We start from the raw sequence: 14,976 nt of genomic DNA, 5'->3' as shown, positions 1-14,976 counted from the left end.
AATGATTATATTACAAGTATTAAGTATAACATATAATGATAGTAGATATATCACAAGTGTTCAATTTTCATGATCCTATGATTAGGAACATCTTGAAAATTAAGACATAATATATGAATTATTGTGATTCTTATCCCAATCCTAATTTCTTTCAAAAATTTCCTAAATTTTTTTATTATATTATGGTATAATAGGTAAAAGATATATTCATTGTGAAGGAGCAAATCATGACAAAAGAAACGTTTTTTAGTATTATTATTTATAAATGAATAAGATTATTACATAACTATACCACATTCCATCTTTGGTGATTGGCTTAGAGACAATATAACTAATATCAAATTATTTGTATTTTATAAAGGTGCAATTTTATATGATGTAATTGATGAAACGAGTCATGACTATTTTGATAATTTATATTTAAATATGCAATTAATAAAAACATTATATTGAGTTAACTTTTTTATTTTACTTTTTGTTTGTGATTAATTCATTTTAAATTTTTATAAAAAAATAAATTTGTAACTCTCTAACTTGTACCATCAAAATACTTAATTTTTTTATTTATTTACAAAATAAACATATTGTCAAAATGGTTAAGAACATGTAACTTAGATAATATATCAATTATTTAATAAAGTTAATAACTTCTTCCAAAACTATATGAAAATATATTAATCTAAAAATAAGGAGTAACATTTTTCTTTAAATTCACATTAAAAAATTGAGTGACTATTTTTTTGAGATTTTAAAAGAATTAATTTTAATATAAAGTTTTAATTAATAATTAGTAGGGTGCTAATTAAAAACAGAAGGTGAGTATATAACGAAAGAAGTAGAACGAGGCCAATAAGGCCCAATTCCAATCACAAACAGAGGGGTAAAAATGTAAATTCAACTACAGAAGCAATTTATCTTAGCAAGTAGCAGATCCTCATCCTCTCCCTCTCCGCGCACCAGATAAACAATGGCGTTAACTCTACCCAACACATTTCTCCAAATCAAGCCTTCTCCTCCTATCATAAAGGTGAACAAATCTGCTCCTCTAAGTTTCTCATGAAACCCACTTGATTATTCTCATTTTTTCCCTTTTCTGTTTCAAAAAAATGACAGCAGAAACAGGTGGTGAGTGCGAGGAGTGGTAATTCGCCATTGATAACCTGTAGGAAGAAGGACATACACCCTGAGTTCCATGAGGACGCGAAGGTTTACTGCAACGGGGAGCTGGTGATGACGACGGGTGGGACACAGAAGGAGTACGTGGTGGATGTGTGGTCCGGTAACCACCCGTTCTACCTCGGCAACCGCAGTGCCGTCCTTGTCGACGCCGACCAGGTTGAGAAGTTCCGCAAGAAGTTCGGTGAGTTGTCGGAGATTATGGAGATTCCTGTCCTCAAGGGGGAGATTGTCCTTCCCACCAAGCGTAGGTCCCCTGGCAAAGGCAAGAAGAAGTGATTGCTTTCTCCCTTTCTTCCCTTATTCTTCTGAGTAAATTCACTCTTTTTTTTTTTTCTTTTTTTGGTTTGTTTCAAATCTTGGTTTAGAGTTGTGATTGATTTGTTTCCTGGATTAATGAAATGTGTACATTGTGGTTGGAAGAATGTCTTTTATGTGTATGAGTTTGGTTTTGTATTTATGATAGGCAGCTGTGAAAACGGTAGAGAAAGGACAGGAAAAAGAAAATACAATGTGGGGTTACAAGATTCTGTTGCCTGGATTTAGAGAGGCAGAAGTGAGTGTAGTTTAGGGGTTAACTAAGGCTAACAGGCATTAATTTTGCAGTGGGTAATCAGGAATTAATAAGACAAGATTTTATCATCTTGGATGAGTGATTTTATTTTGAATGGTTTTCATAGATCTAGCATTATTTCAGATGGTGGAAGATCCTCTGTAGAGCAGAAGGGATAGAGGTGGGAGTGGTAATTGAATTATACTAACATACGGTAATCTATTTTCTGTGTGTCCATGTGCAGAAGTATGTGGAGATGGGTAGTGGATCATCATTTTATTTAATAGGATTTTATGCAGATAGTAAAGTTGAAGATGGATCAATGATGGATGCTTGTTTAACATCCCAAGTAACAGAAACATGTAAATCCAGTTCTTGCACTGACAGTCAGATTGCTCAGTGTTTCTGCAAAATCCTGACCTTTTGCTTCTTTTTACACATTCTTCTTCCCACCATTCGTATCTCTATTTTTGATAAAACACAAATGCATGTTGGGGAATCCCAGATTGCAATACAAGATGGGACTGGATATTTATCTTTGGTATTGTAGAATATTTAGAACTTATCTACATCCTAAGATATTATTTTTGAAGTATAGAATCTTATTCTTATCATTTTAGGTAGGGATCTTCCTCTCCTACTTAAGAAAAGTAGGTTTGGAAATGAATTCCGTACAAATGTTGGATTTCTTCTTCTAAATATATTCAAAAGATTTTCCAACTTTCGCATCCTTTCTATAGGGAGGTTACCAAATTTCAAAACAACCAACCTTAGTGGAGGATGATTAAAGGGTAATTATGAGTAGTTTGTAGTTTTGTCTTCTTGAGTCACCCATTGATAGGCTTCAATCCATCTGACCAGTCCCCATATGCTAACAGGTATATGCAGAGACAGCTAGTTTGTTATCTTTAAGAGCTGTGTTTATGTTGACATAAAAGTTATAAGATAAAGAAACTTTTATGTTTAATTATGATTATAAGAAATTGAAGACCTGCAGAAACAAGAACTAGGATGAGGAAGAGAAGAAGAGGAAGATGTCTGCCTCAGAAGCTTAGCCATTATATCTTTATCTTAGATGGCAAGAGGCGTATACATTCAATCCTATTGCTTAAAATAAATCGTATACACCCATTCAATCCTATTGCATAGATATGTATATACATTTTTACAGCATTTTTAAAATATATTTTTTATTTTTATTTATAGTTATCTTCTGAATTTAGAGAGGAGAAAAAAAGATCCTAATATACATCACATTATACATTATATAAAGGTTCTTTTTTTAAAACAGGTGTATAATCTTGGTCAAGTTACAATCCAATCTCTATATTTTAACCTTATATATAAATGTGCAAAATCTTAAGAGAAAGAATATATATTAAAATAGCGAAAACAAATAATAGTTAGGATTTATATTATTTACACAGTAAATTAAGATATTCAATAGGGTTGTAGAAATATTTCTTTAAAAAAAGTTAAAATAATAGAAACAAAAATGAAACTAAAATTTTATGGGGTTAATCTTCACTGACAATTTTTATGGGGTTTGGGAGGTAATCTTTACTTGCAATTTTCATGCTGTTCAGAATTTGAATTATAGTTTTTTTGATCTAAAATGGTTTAATAGAGAGATAAGTTACACTACTTTAGTAAAAATATCGCATTAATTACTGATACGAAAAATCGAAAGTTGATAAAAATTATAAAACAATTAATGAAGCCATTAGTTTAGGTAAATTCATTTAACATAAAACCTTTCATTTCATACTTATTATTATGAGTTTTCAAAATCGACCTATGAAAACAATAATTAAAATAACACTATAATTTCATATCCAGTTACCAAGAATAGCAACTTATCGTTTTACATGTTATACGGTACTTTTGGAGATCCATAGGGATGTCCCCCTATGCGTGAACCTAATAATCAATTTATCATTTAACAGGTTGTCCCTATACCCCGTCCGGTAATGAGCGTCAAATATATCATCGTCTTGATACCTCGTTTGGTATGAAGGTAAATCATATCTCCCAAACTCTTTCGTTATGAGACTTCTCAGCTCCGTTCGACTGAAATAATGTCTACGGTAGAGTTTTTCCTATGTACCGGGTTCGTCCGTCATTTATCAAGGTATCCAGTAAGTCTCTCATACATAGATTCACACCATTAATCAATCACCAAATTACATATCAATATTCCATATTTACAAATCAGCAGTAAGTCATGCAAAGAGACGGTACATAAATCAAAAGAACATAATTGAGACATTTATTACAAAACGAACCAACAAATGGGGGCTATACAATTAGGTAAATTAAATAACCGAGAAGACATTTAAAATTAATAATTTAATGCACACAATATAATAGTAAACATTTTAGACAGTATAAGAGAAAATAGACAATAAATAAGGTAAATATGCACTGACCGGTTCCGGCTCCACTAGTGACCTATAATTAATTTTAAGGTTTTCTAATTTTCATAAAATACAACATTATTGATTATCAAATTTCAATTTACCGTAACAGGAAAAAGGATGAAGGATTCTTACTTCGGATCGGTGTCCGAAACGCCGTACTTTTCACTGTGTCTCCTGGTGGCCCTCGAGTTTCCTAAATTTTTCATGCAGAAATTAAAACACCCGTCACGTATCCAAAAATATCCCAAAAGGCCAAAATAGGGGTTGGAAAATCTTTTTGACCAATTTGAGGATTCTGGCATGGCGACGCTGGTTCTATTGCTCACGACGGCGGTTCGCCTTGGCCTGGCCGATTTTGATCGGTTTTACACTTAAACTTGCGAAAAACCAAGTTAGAAGGCATCAGTTGGCCGAAAAAGATAAAAAATCAAAACCCTATATGCTGAAGGTCTCCGGGTGCGGTGGCTCCACTGGTCCTTCTTTGCGGCTGAAGTTTTTCTTCGACTAACCTGCACCAGAAAAAGACGGAGAACGTGGTGGTAAAAAAATCGCGAGAAATGAAAAACAGAAAATGGGTCATTAGAGAGGGTTTTGGGTTTTGGCCGTGACGACTCAGCCGAGCTTTGCTTACAGTTTTCAGCTCACCCATTGACCCTTTGACTCTAATATGGACATAGAGAGATTCGGGATTGAATTCTGAGCCGGAAAGGAAAAAAAATACCTGTTTTTGGCGTCGCCAGTGGTTCCAGTGCGGCGGCGACGGTGGTCGGCCTCATTCTCCGGTGTCTGGTTCTTTTTTCGACCGCCTTTCTTCTTCTTCTCCGGCCATTCCTCTGTCGATTAGGGTTTTGGTTCCTTGCGAAGAGGAGTTTAAATACTCATCTCCATCTGATCTAAGCCGTTCGTTTGAGTCGACATGGAGCGAGGAGGACCATTCGATAATTTTTCGTTTAAATCGATTGCGTGGACGAATCTGTGTCGTCCATTGCGATCAATTTCGTCCGTTCGATCGTGTCTAAAAAGAGAATGCATATGGGCCGTTTGTGTGCGCGGGATGCGATTTGAGCTGTTAGATCGCCCAGACATGCGGGTCGCTTGCATGGCCTCTCGCGTGGAGCCGATGTCAGTGTATCCGCCATATTAATTTAAAAAGAAAGAATTTAAAATATGACTAAGTTATAAATCAGCTAATATTTTTTTACAGTTAACTAAAAGTATAATTCTATTTTAAAATAATATATGATCATATTAATTTTATTTTAATAATATTTTAAAAATGAAGAAACATCATGTGGCAATTTTTGTTCTTCCTTTTATAAATATAATAAATTTTTTAAAGAACATTTAAGTTATGATACAAAATAAGTTAAAATATTATATAAAATTAGCATATTAATATAATTATAAATATATTCCCATAAAAATAATTATAAATACATTGTATTAAATATTATATTTGTAAATATGGTGTAAATATATATATGGAAATATTTATTTATGAATAAAATTAATTAATTATATAAATTCTCAAAGTAACATGAGATGTAATATTAAGTTTCCTACATGCTAATAAACTTCAAATATGAGAAATTTTATAGAAATTAATATAACTGACTCCTTCCTTCCTTCCCCAAAACTCAAGTCTTTACAATAACAGGGCAAACTTTACATTAAGATGTCAAGTTCGGAAGAAAGAAAGAGGATAAATCTAATTTAAGAATTGAAGAAATGTGTAAACGCCAAAAATTTAATTGAATGAAAATATTGAATTAATAAAATATAAAAGAAAGCAATTGAGAATATTAAGGTTATATTTCTTGTACAGTTATATTAGAATGCCTAATAGAGTTATGAGAATGACTCTTAAAAGAGATTAAAATAACAGAAACAGAAATGCAACTAGAAAATTATAGGGTCGACCTCCGTAGCACAACTCTGATAGAAACAGGAGGCAATCTTTAGTTTATAACTTTCTTAATATTCAGGATCCGAATCTTGGTCGTCCTAATTTGAGATGGTTAAATAAGAAGAATGAGCTACACTTAACAGCTGATACAGAAAACCAAAGGTTTGTAAAAATCACAAAACAACCAATGGAACCATTTTTTTTCTTTTTTGGTAAATTCATTTAATTTTAAAAACGTAATTCATACTCACCTTTTAAGTTCTCAAATATGACTTGTGAAGGTTATGATCAATATAACAATTCATTAGACATTCTAATAAACAATAATAATTAAAAGTTATCTTTTCACTTATTTACTTGTATCTCTGGGGATCCATAGGGATTCCCCTATATGTATACTCAATATCCAATCTATTAAATAACCGGCTATCCCCATATCTCGTTCGATAATGGGCACCAAATGAACCACTGCCTCAATACCCCGTCCAGTATGAGGATGAACAAATACTTCTCAAACCCTTTCGGTATGAGACTTATCAGTCATGTTCGACTGAGATAATGTCCATGATAGGGTTTGCCCTATGTCGGGTCTGTATACCCTTTTTCATGACACCTGGTAAGCCTTCCATATACATATATCCTCTTTATCAATTAATCATCAAGTACATATAAAAATATTATTTTATAATTTTAGGACATTATAACAACAATATAATTTGGTACTTTAATCACTAAGAAAACATTGTCAACGTATTTATTTAAAATTAATCAACAGATAGAGATAAAATTGTTAAGTAAGCTAATGAACAAGAAGATAATTAAAATCAATAAATTAAAGCATACAACGTAACAGTAAGCAATTTGGGCAACATAGAAATAAATAGCCAGCAAAAATAAACTATATACTGACCAGTTACCGACTCAATCGGTAACCTGTATTTCATTAATAAAAGGTTGACAATATTCATAAATTTCACAATTTATTATTTTTTAAACTTTAATTAACTGTAATAGGAGAAAGAGTGAGAGATTCTTACCACGAGTTGGTGTTTGAAACACCATCTTTTCCTCTGCACTTTTTGGCAGTTCCCGAATTTCTTAATTTTTTTTTTGCGAAAACTGAAAACACACGTTACATATCCTAAAATATCCAAAAAGGGCCAAAAATAAGGATTTTAGAATTTTTCAGCCGGTTTAGGGTTCCAGCACGGCAGCGCCGCCATGCTCCGGCACTGGCTCCTCCGCCTATGGCAGTGTCTCTTCTCAGTCTGGTCAGTTTCAGCTGGTCTTGTGTAAAAACCTGTAAAATTCGAGGTTAGGTGGCCTCTGTTTGCCGAAAAAAGAGAAAAAAATGAAGCTTACTGGTGGGGTAGTTTTCCAGTGCGGCAGCTCCAGCGTTCCTCCCTCGCGATCGGGGGCTTTCTTCGGTCGTCCTACACCAGAAAAGGGTTAGGAATTCAATGGTCGAAAAATAGAAGGAAATGGAAAAGGGGATCAAGCTCACCAGAGGGGTTTTGTGTCACGGGTGCAGCGATTCGGCCGAGCTTCGCCCTCAGTTTTTGGCTTACCTTTTGGTTTTTCAGCTTCGATATGGCTGTGGAGAGGCTTAAAATCAATTTTCAAAGCGAAAGGGGGAAAAATCGCACCTCCTCGGTGTCGGTGGTGGCTCCGGTCGACTTTCCTTCTGGCCGCCCTTCTTTTTCTTCTCCGGCGGGGTCAGTTGTGGCTAGGTTTAGGGTTTTCTGGGAAGAGAAGTTTAAAGACTCCTCTTCATTAAATCCGGGTCGTCTGTGCAGGGACACGTAGAGCGCCAAGGATCATTCGATCGCGCCTGAAGGAGAAATTAATCTAGACCGTCCGATCCGTAGGATGTGGGTCATTTGATCGAGCCTATTCGAGGAATTGATCTCGACCTTCCACGCATGCGGGAGGAGATTTGGGCCATTGGATCCATTGGCATGCGGATCGCCCGTGTGGCTTCCCGCATGGATGCGTGTCCGCGGGTCTACCACGCGGCGCACGACAACCGGCTGTGCTGCTGACGTGGCAGTCCAAGTAAAGGTGAAAATAACATAAAAGCGGTCCACGTGGCCACTTTTATGTTATTTTCACCTTTGCCCCAATTTTTCAGATTTCTTTTCAAATATACCATTTCTTATTTTTACTCTTCTTGATTTTTAAAAATTGTTTTAAATACACCCAAGACATATATTTCCTCAAAGTTTCAATTAAAAATTAATAATTGAATTTCTCTAAATTATTTATTATTATAATTTGATTATCCCGAGCCTAAATTCTGAGACGAGGTATTGTGTGTATACTTTTGTTATACTGTATCTTTTAATTTATTAATTTGGGTTATGTTTCCTTAATTTACATAGGTATTATCTATAATTTTTAATCATTATAAAAATTTATACATCGGGAAGTAATAAAGCTATTGTAAAAGTCAAAGAGTATTACATCAATTGATTGGGAAAAATCATTTTTGCTATAGTAGCACATGTTAAGTGTGATTTCTAACAAGGAAGAGTAGGAAGTTTGTAACACCCAAAATTTTTTTTTTATTTTATTATTATTGGAATTTTATTTAATTTTATTTTATTTTAATAATTAATTTATAAGGTTTTAATTTAATTTAATTTAATAGAAATAAAAACAATAATAATGATAAAATGAGGTAAAATTATTTTTGGGATTTAATTGAAAATGATTTTGAGAAAAAGGGGAGAAAATTTGGATTTTGGGGGTATTTTTGAAAAGAAAATAAAAAATCGGGGGTCAAAACGTAATTTAGAAAAATTGCACCACGTCAGCAGCCCTGCCCACCCAGGACAAGCCGCGTGGCAGGGATGCTGACGTGGGAAGCCACGCAGGACGGAGACATGTGGGTGATCCACGTGCGCGCGATCGGACGGCCCAGATCCGTTCCCACGCGCACGGACATCCCAGATCAAAATGCGCATGGACGGCCCAGATCTCATGCGTGTGGACGGCTCAGATTTGATCACGCACGGAGGGCCCAGATCGCATCGCGATGGACGGTCCAGATTTATTTTTAATTTAATCGCGATCGGAAGGTCCAAAATAAATCGTGATGGACGGCTCATATTAAAAGGAGAAGGTTATAAATAATCTCATCCATACCTAACCCTAAACCCTAGCCGCCAGAACCCTCGCCGGAGAAGACAACCCAACCACCAGAGGAACCGACCGCCACCACTCGCCGCCACACCAGAGAACATTCTGGCCGCCAAACGAGGTGAAATTTCTCCCATTGGCTCATTTTTCGATGCTGAACCTCCCTCTGGCCAAATCCGAACTAAACCACAGGCCAATTGGCCAGAAAATACCGCTGAAGTCCAGCGGCGCCGCCGCAGATTTCCTCGATTTTTGCCTTCGATGAGGCCCTTCCTGGTTCCCGTTCGATGTAATTTTTACACCACTATGACCACCGTTCTTTTCTCTACAGGTTGACCGGAGTAAAACACCAAATTACAATTCGCGCCGGAGGAGCCACAGCACCCGAGAGCTCCGCTGCCGGTAAGTCTCGATTTTCTATAATTTTTTGGCCCACCGAGGGCCCTAGGGATGTTTTATCACAGGAACCAATGCGAATTCGGCCGAAAATGGCCAACCCGAGGTGGATCGCCGCCACGTGCGGCGGTGGCGTCGTTGGAGCACGGCGGAGCCGCCGTGCCGGAATTCCAAAATTGGCCGAATAGGCCTTAGGTCTGATTTGAGATTTTTTGGGAACATGTGCAGGTACCAAAAGTGTGTTTCAGTTTCTGGAAAAAAAATCAGGGAATCTAGGGACTGCCCGTAGGCGCAGTGAGAACCCGATTTCAGACTCAGAAAAAAGTAAGGATCCCTCACCCTATTTTATATCACGACATTAAAGCCTAATAAATGATTGGACGGTATTTTATGAATAAATAGATATGTATAATTAATTAAGATTGTTAATGGGGCCCGAACCTGATGTAATTGTCAGTCTGTTCCTGTTTGATGTATTTTACAGTCTAAATGCAGTATAGTATTTGATTGTTTATTTTGTAGTTTTGTATGCATGAATAACTGTTTAATCTATTATGATTTAAATTATTGTGGACCCGATGTTGTGTTTCCTTGTTTGATGTGCGTTGCTGGTTTACGTATTTATGTTGGTTGGGTAATTGAGACTAAGAAAAATAAGGATGGTATGTGAATTTATGAACGGATAAGTCGACAACCTCACTAGATATCCTAGGAGATGGTGGACAGACTGGGTCCATAGGGGACCCTACCGGGAACATGGTCTCTAATATCAGACGGAGTATGGAGACTTTAAATGTTGTGGCACTCATACCGGACGGGATATGGGAACGACTCGCTTTACTCTCATACCGGACGGGGTATTGAGGTTTATGATTTTGGCGCTCATACCGGACGGGGTATGGTGACGGCCTTGGAATTAAGGTAAATGGTTCACGTGTAGCGGGGACCCCTATGGATCCCCATGGATACTAGTAGGCTAATAAAAGAGAAAATTTGTTGCCCGATGATTAAAATACAAAAGTATGATATGTGTTATATTACAGAGTGTGCATGATCTTATGATGTTTATAATGTTATTGTTTTCATAAGTTGTTTTCATGAATCTCACCGAGGTAAGTGGACCGTAAATGATTTTATTATTGATAAATGAATTTGTTATTAATTATGCTCCATTGGTCGTTTTTGTTTCTGATCTGAAATGGTTAAATAAGGGATGAGCTACACCAGCCCAGTAAAGACATTACACTATCTCACCGCCACGGAAGTAACGGTGGGTAGAAAACAAAAATGAACCTCAATACCCTGTCCGGTATGAGGATGAAACGGGCCGTCCCCATACCCCGTTCGGTATGGGCGCCAAAACACATAAGGTCTCCATACCCCGTCCGGTATGAGAGACCACGTTCCCGGTAGGGTTCCCTACGGACCCGGTTCGTCCACCATCTCCTAGGATATCTAGTCAGACTGTCCACATTTTCCACTTATCAATTCACATAACCTTTTCGCCTTTTTCCTTAATCTCAATCATCCAATCATACACAACATGTAAACCAGTAATTGACACCAAATAAGACAATACAGTACCGGATTCACCATAATACAAACCATAATAAAAGAATCCATGATTCATGCATACGAGACCATAACATAATTACATCAAACATTATGCTACATTTAATACTGAAAATTAGATCAAAGAATAACAGACCGACACTGTATCAGACTCGGGCTCCACTGGCAACCTTAATCAATTATACATCTATAAAGTCACACAATACAGTTTAATTATTTATTTAGTTTTAATACCGTGATAGGAAATAGGGTGAGGGGTCTTTACTTGTTTCGGGGTCTGAATTCGACTCTACAGTGCGCCTACAGGCTGTCCCTAATTTTCCTGAATTTTTTTCGAAAAAACTGAAACGCACTACCAGTACCTGCACGTGTCCCAAAAAATCCCAAATCAGACATAGGGCCCCGTTCGGCCAATATCGAAATTCCAGCACGGCGGCTCCGCCGTGCTCCGGCGACGGCGCCGCCACTTGCAGCGGCGATCCGCCTCGGGTTGGCCGTTTTCGGTCGAATTCGGCCACACTTGCATCGGTCCCTGCGATAAAACAACCCTAGGACCCTCGATGGGCCAAAAAATCACAAAAAACTGAAACTTACCGGCGGTGGTGCTCTCGGGTGCGGCGGCTCCTCCAGTGTGAGTCGCGTTTTGATGTTTGGCTCCGATCAACCTGTAGAGGAAATAACGGTGATCACAGTGGTATAAAATTTACATCGAACGGAGGCCGGGAAGGGCCTCATCGGAGGCAAAAATAGAGGGGGGTCGCGGCGGCGCCGCTGGACTTCGGTTGGATTTTTCGACCGTTTGGTCGATGGTTTGGCTCCGGTTTGGCCATAGGCGGACTCAACATCGAAAAGTGAGCCAGGGGGAGAAAATTTACCTCGATCGGCGGTCAGAAACTTTTCCGGTGCGGCGGTGGGTGGCGGCGGTCGGCTCCTCCGGCGTCTGGTTCTTCTTCTCCGGCAAGGCACTAGCGGCTAGGATTTTGTGGTCAGGTGTGGGTGGGGTTATTTATACTCTTTGCCTTTTGATCTCAACCGTCCATCAAGAGTAAATCTGGACCGTTCGATCGCGATTTAATTGGGATTAAATCTGGGCCGTCCATCGCGATGCAATCTGGGCCTCCGTGCTTGATTGAATCTGGGCCGTCCATACGCGTGAATCTTGGTCGTCCGTGCGCACATTTGATCTGGGCCGTCCGTGCGCGCGGGAATGGATCTGGGTCGTCTGATCGCGCGCACGAGGATCGCCCACGTGGCCCGTCCCCTGGTCAGCGTTTCATTGCCACGCGGCGTGTCCTGGTTGGCTGGGGCTGCTGACCGGGCCGCTGACGTGGGTGCTGACATGGCACAACTTTTCTAAATTGCATTTTGACCCCCGATTTCTGATTTTCTTTTCAAAAACACTCTCATAATCTAAATTTTCACCCCTTTTTCCCAAAATCAATTTCAATTAAATCCAAATAATATTTTTACCTAATTTTATCATTATTATTATTTTTATTTTTATTAAATTAAATTAAATTAAATCAAATTAAATTAAATAAAAATATAAAAAATTCAAATACAAAAAAAAAAGAAAATAAAAATAATAAGAATAAAAATTAAAATACTTGGGTGTTACAATTCTCCCCCCTTAAAGAAATTTAGTCCCTCAAATTTGCCTCTTACTCTTGGTCGAATAAATGAGGATACTGGGCTCTAAATTCTGATTCTAGCTCCCAGGTAGCCTCCCTGGGCGTGTGGTTCTGCAACACGACCTTTACAAAAAATATTTCCCGATTGCAGAGTATTCTGCTCTTTCGGTCCGTGATACCGACTGGTACTTCTTCATAAGACAAGTCCTCTTGGAGTGGAAGCGGTTCATGAGCCAAGACATGAGAAGGGTCTGGGTTGTACTTACGTAGCATGGATACATGGAACACGTTGTGGACTCTGGAGAGCTTTGGAGGCAGTGCTAGTCTGTAGGCAGCAGTACCAATCCTGTCTAAGATTTCAAAGGGTCCAATATATCGGGGGTTTAATTTTTTCCTCCTGCCGAACCTACTAATTCCCTTGAAAGGAATGACCTTAAGAAACACCCGGTCGCCTTTCTCAAACGTTAGGTCTCTCCTCCGGGTATCTGCATAACTCTTTTGCCTACTCTGAGCTGTCTGAATATTCTTCCTGATTTTAACTATTTTGGACGTGGTCTCCTCTACCAACTCCGGGCCGAACAATCTTCTATCGCCCACTTCCTCCCAACAAATCGGTGATCTGCACGGGCACCCATATAATGCCTCATATGGAGCCATGCCGATGCTAGCTTGGTAGCTGTTGTTGTAGGCAAACTCTATCAGGGGTAGATGGTCATCCCAATGGCCCCTAGAGTCCAGGACACAAGCTGAGAGCACATCCTCAAACATACGAATTGTCCTCTCTGATTGTCCATCAGTCTGGGGATGGAAGGCAGTACCAAGAGACAGCTTTGTTCCCATAACTTGTTGGAAGCTACTCCAAAACCGAGAAGTGAACCTGGGATCCCTGTCGGATACTACTGTCACTGGAACCCCATGCAATCTGACTATCTTCTGGATATACATCCTTGCCAACTTGTCCAATGAATCGGTCATCCTGATGGCTAGGAAGTGAGAAGACTTGGTAAGTCGGTCAACGATTACCCATATGGCATCTTATCCTGAACGTGCCTTGGGTAGCCCCGATACGAAGTTCATGGTGATATGTTCCCACTTCCACTCCGGGATCGGTAAAGGCTAAAGTAACCCACCTGGGCGCTGATGCTCTGTCTTGACCTGCTGACATACCAAGCATTTAGATACAAAGTCGGCTATGTCTCTCTTCATCCCATGCCACCAAAACCGGGGTCGCATGCTTTGGTACATTTTGGTGCTTCCTGGATCCATGGTAAACTTCGAGCTATAGGACTCCGTCATGATGTCTCTTTTTAACTCACTGTCATTTGGGACACACACCCTGTATTTGATATCAGTATTTTCATATCGATATGTTCATTTCACCTCTAGGTTTTGGACAAGTCTTTAACATGCCTTAAACACCACTTTATCTTTCAGCACAATATTTCACCCACAAACGAATGGCCAAATAGGGCTTGTGCACTAGAGATGGGAGGAAATTAGGACGACTATTTACCATTGATTGAATTTGCCTATAACAACAACTATCAATCCAAAATTAGTGCAGCTCCGCATGAAGCACTTTATGGCAGACCCTATAAATCTCCTGTATGTTGGGAAGAGATTAGGGATAGAAAATTAATTGGACCCGAATTAGTTGAAGAAACTATATCAAAAATTGTCCTAATTAAGAAAAATCTTCAAACCACCCAAAACATACAGAAGAGTTATGCAGAAAGCTGTAAAAGGGGTTTAGAATTTGAGATAGGGGATCATGTGTTCTTGAAGGTGTCACTAATGAAGAGCCTTATGAGATTTGGAAAGAAAGACAAATTGAGCTCTCACTTTATTGGACCGTTCAAAATACTGGAGAGAGTTAGAACTACCGCTTATCGATTAACATTGCCACCAGAGTTGACTAATGTTCATAGTGTATTTTATGTGTCCATATTACGCAAATATCATCCTGATCCGTCGTATGTAATTTAGTATGAAGTGATTCGTATTGAGGAAGATATGTGCTATTAAGAGATGCCCATAGACATATTGAATAAACAAGAGCAAGTATTGAGAAACAAGACTATTCTGATGATCAAAGTACTATGGCGACATCATTCACTAGTGGAAGCTACCGGAGAGACTGAGGACTCGATACGAGGTCGATTTCCTCACTTGCTCTAGAGA

General features: G+C 38.4%; 1 protein-coding gene across 2 annotated transcripts; it reads left to right on the top strand.

Moving 5' to 3' along the window:
- Positions 1–868: 868 nt before the first annotated feature.
- Positions 869–1,616, top strand: EMB2184 (Ribosomal protein L31). Of its 2 annotated transcripts, none has more exons than XM_022055697.2 (2): positions 869–1,027; positions 1,117–1,616. In XM_022055697.2, exons 1-2 carry the CDS (start codon positions 968–970, stop codon positions 1,453–1,455), a joined length of 399 nt encoding a protein of 132 aa, XP_021911389.1. In that variant the 5' UTR covers positions 869–967; the 3' UTR covers positions 1,456–1,616. The 2 variants fall into 2 exon arrangements, with proteins under 2 accessions (XP_021911389.1, XP_021911388.1); XM_022055696.2 differs by having other exon boundaries at positions 870–1,027; positions 1,114–1,616.
- The last annotated feature ends 13,360 nt before the right edge of the window (positions 1,617–14,976 follow it).

This window comes from Carica papaya, chromosome 1 (genome assembly GCF_054855325.1).
Source record: "Carica papaya isolate Zhongbai chromosome 1, ASM5485532v1, whole genome shotgun sequence".
NCBI classification, from domain to species: Eukaryota; Viridiplantae; Streptophyta; class Magnoliopsida; order Brassicales; family Caricaceae; genus Carica; species Carica papaya.
This window is presented reverse-complemented; position numbering and strand designations above follow the sequence as displayed.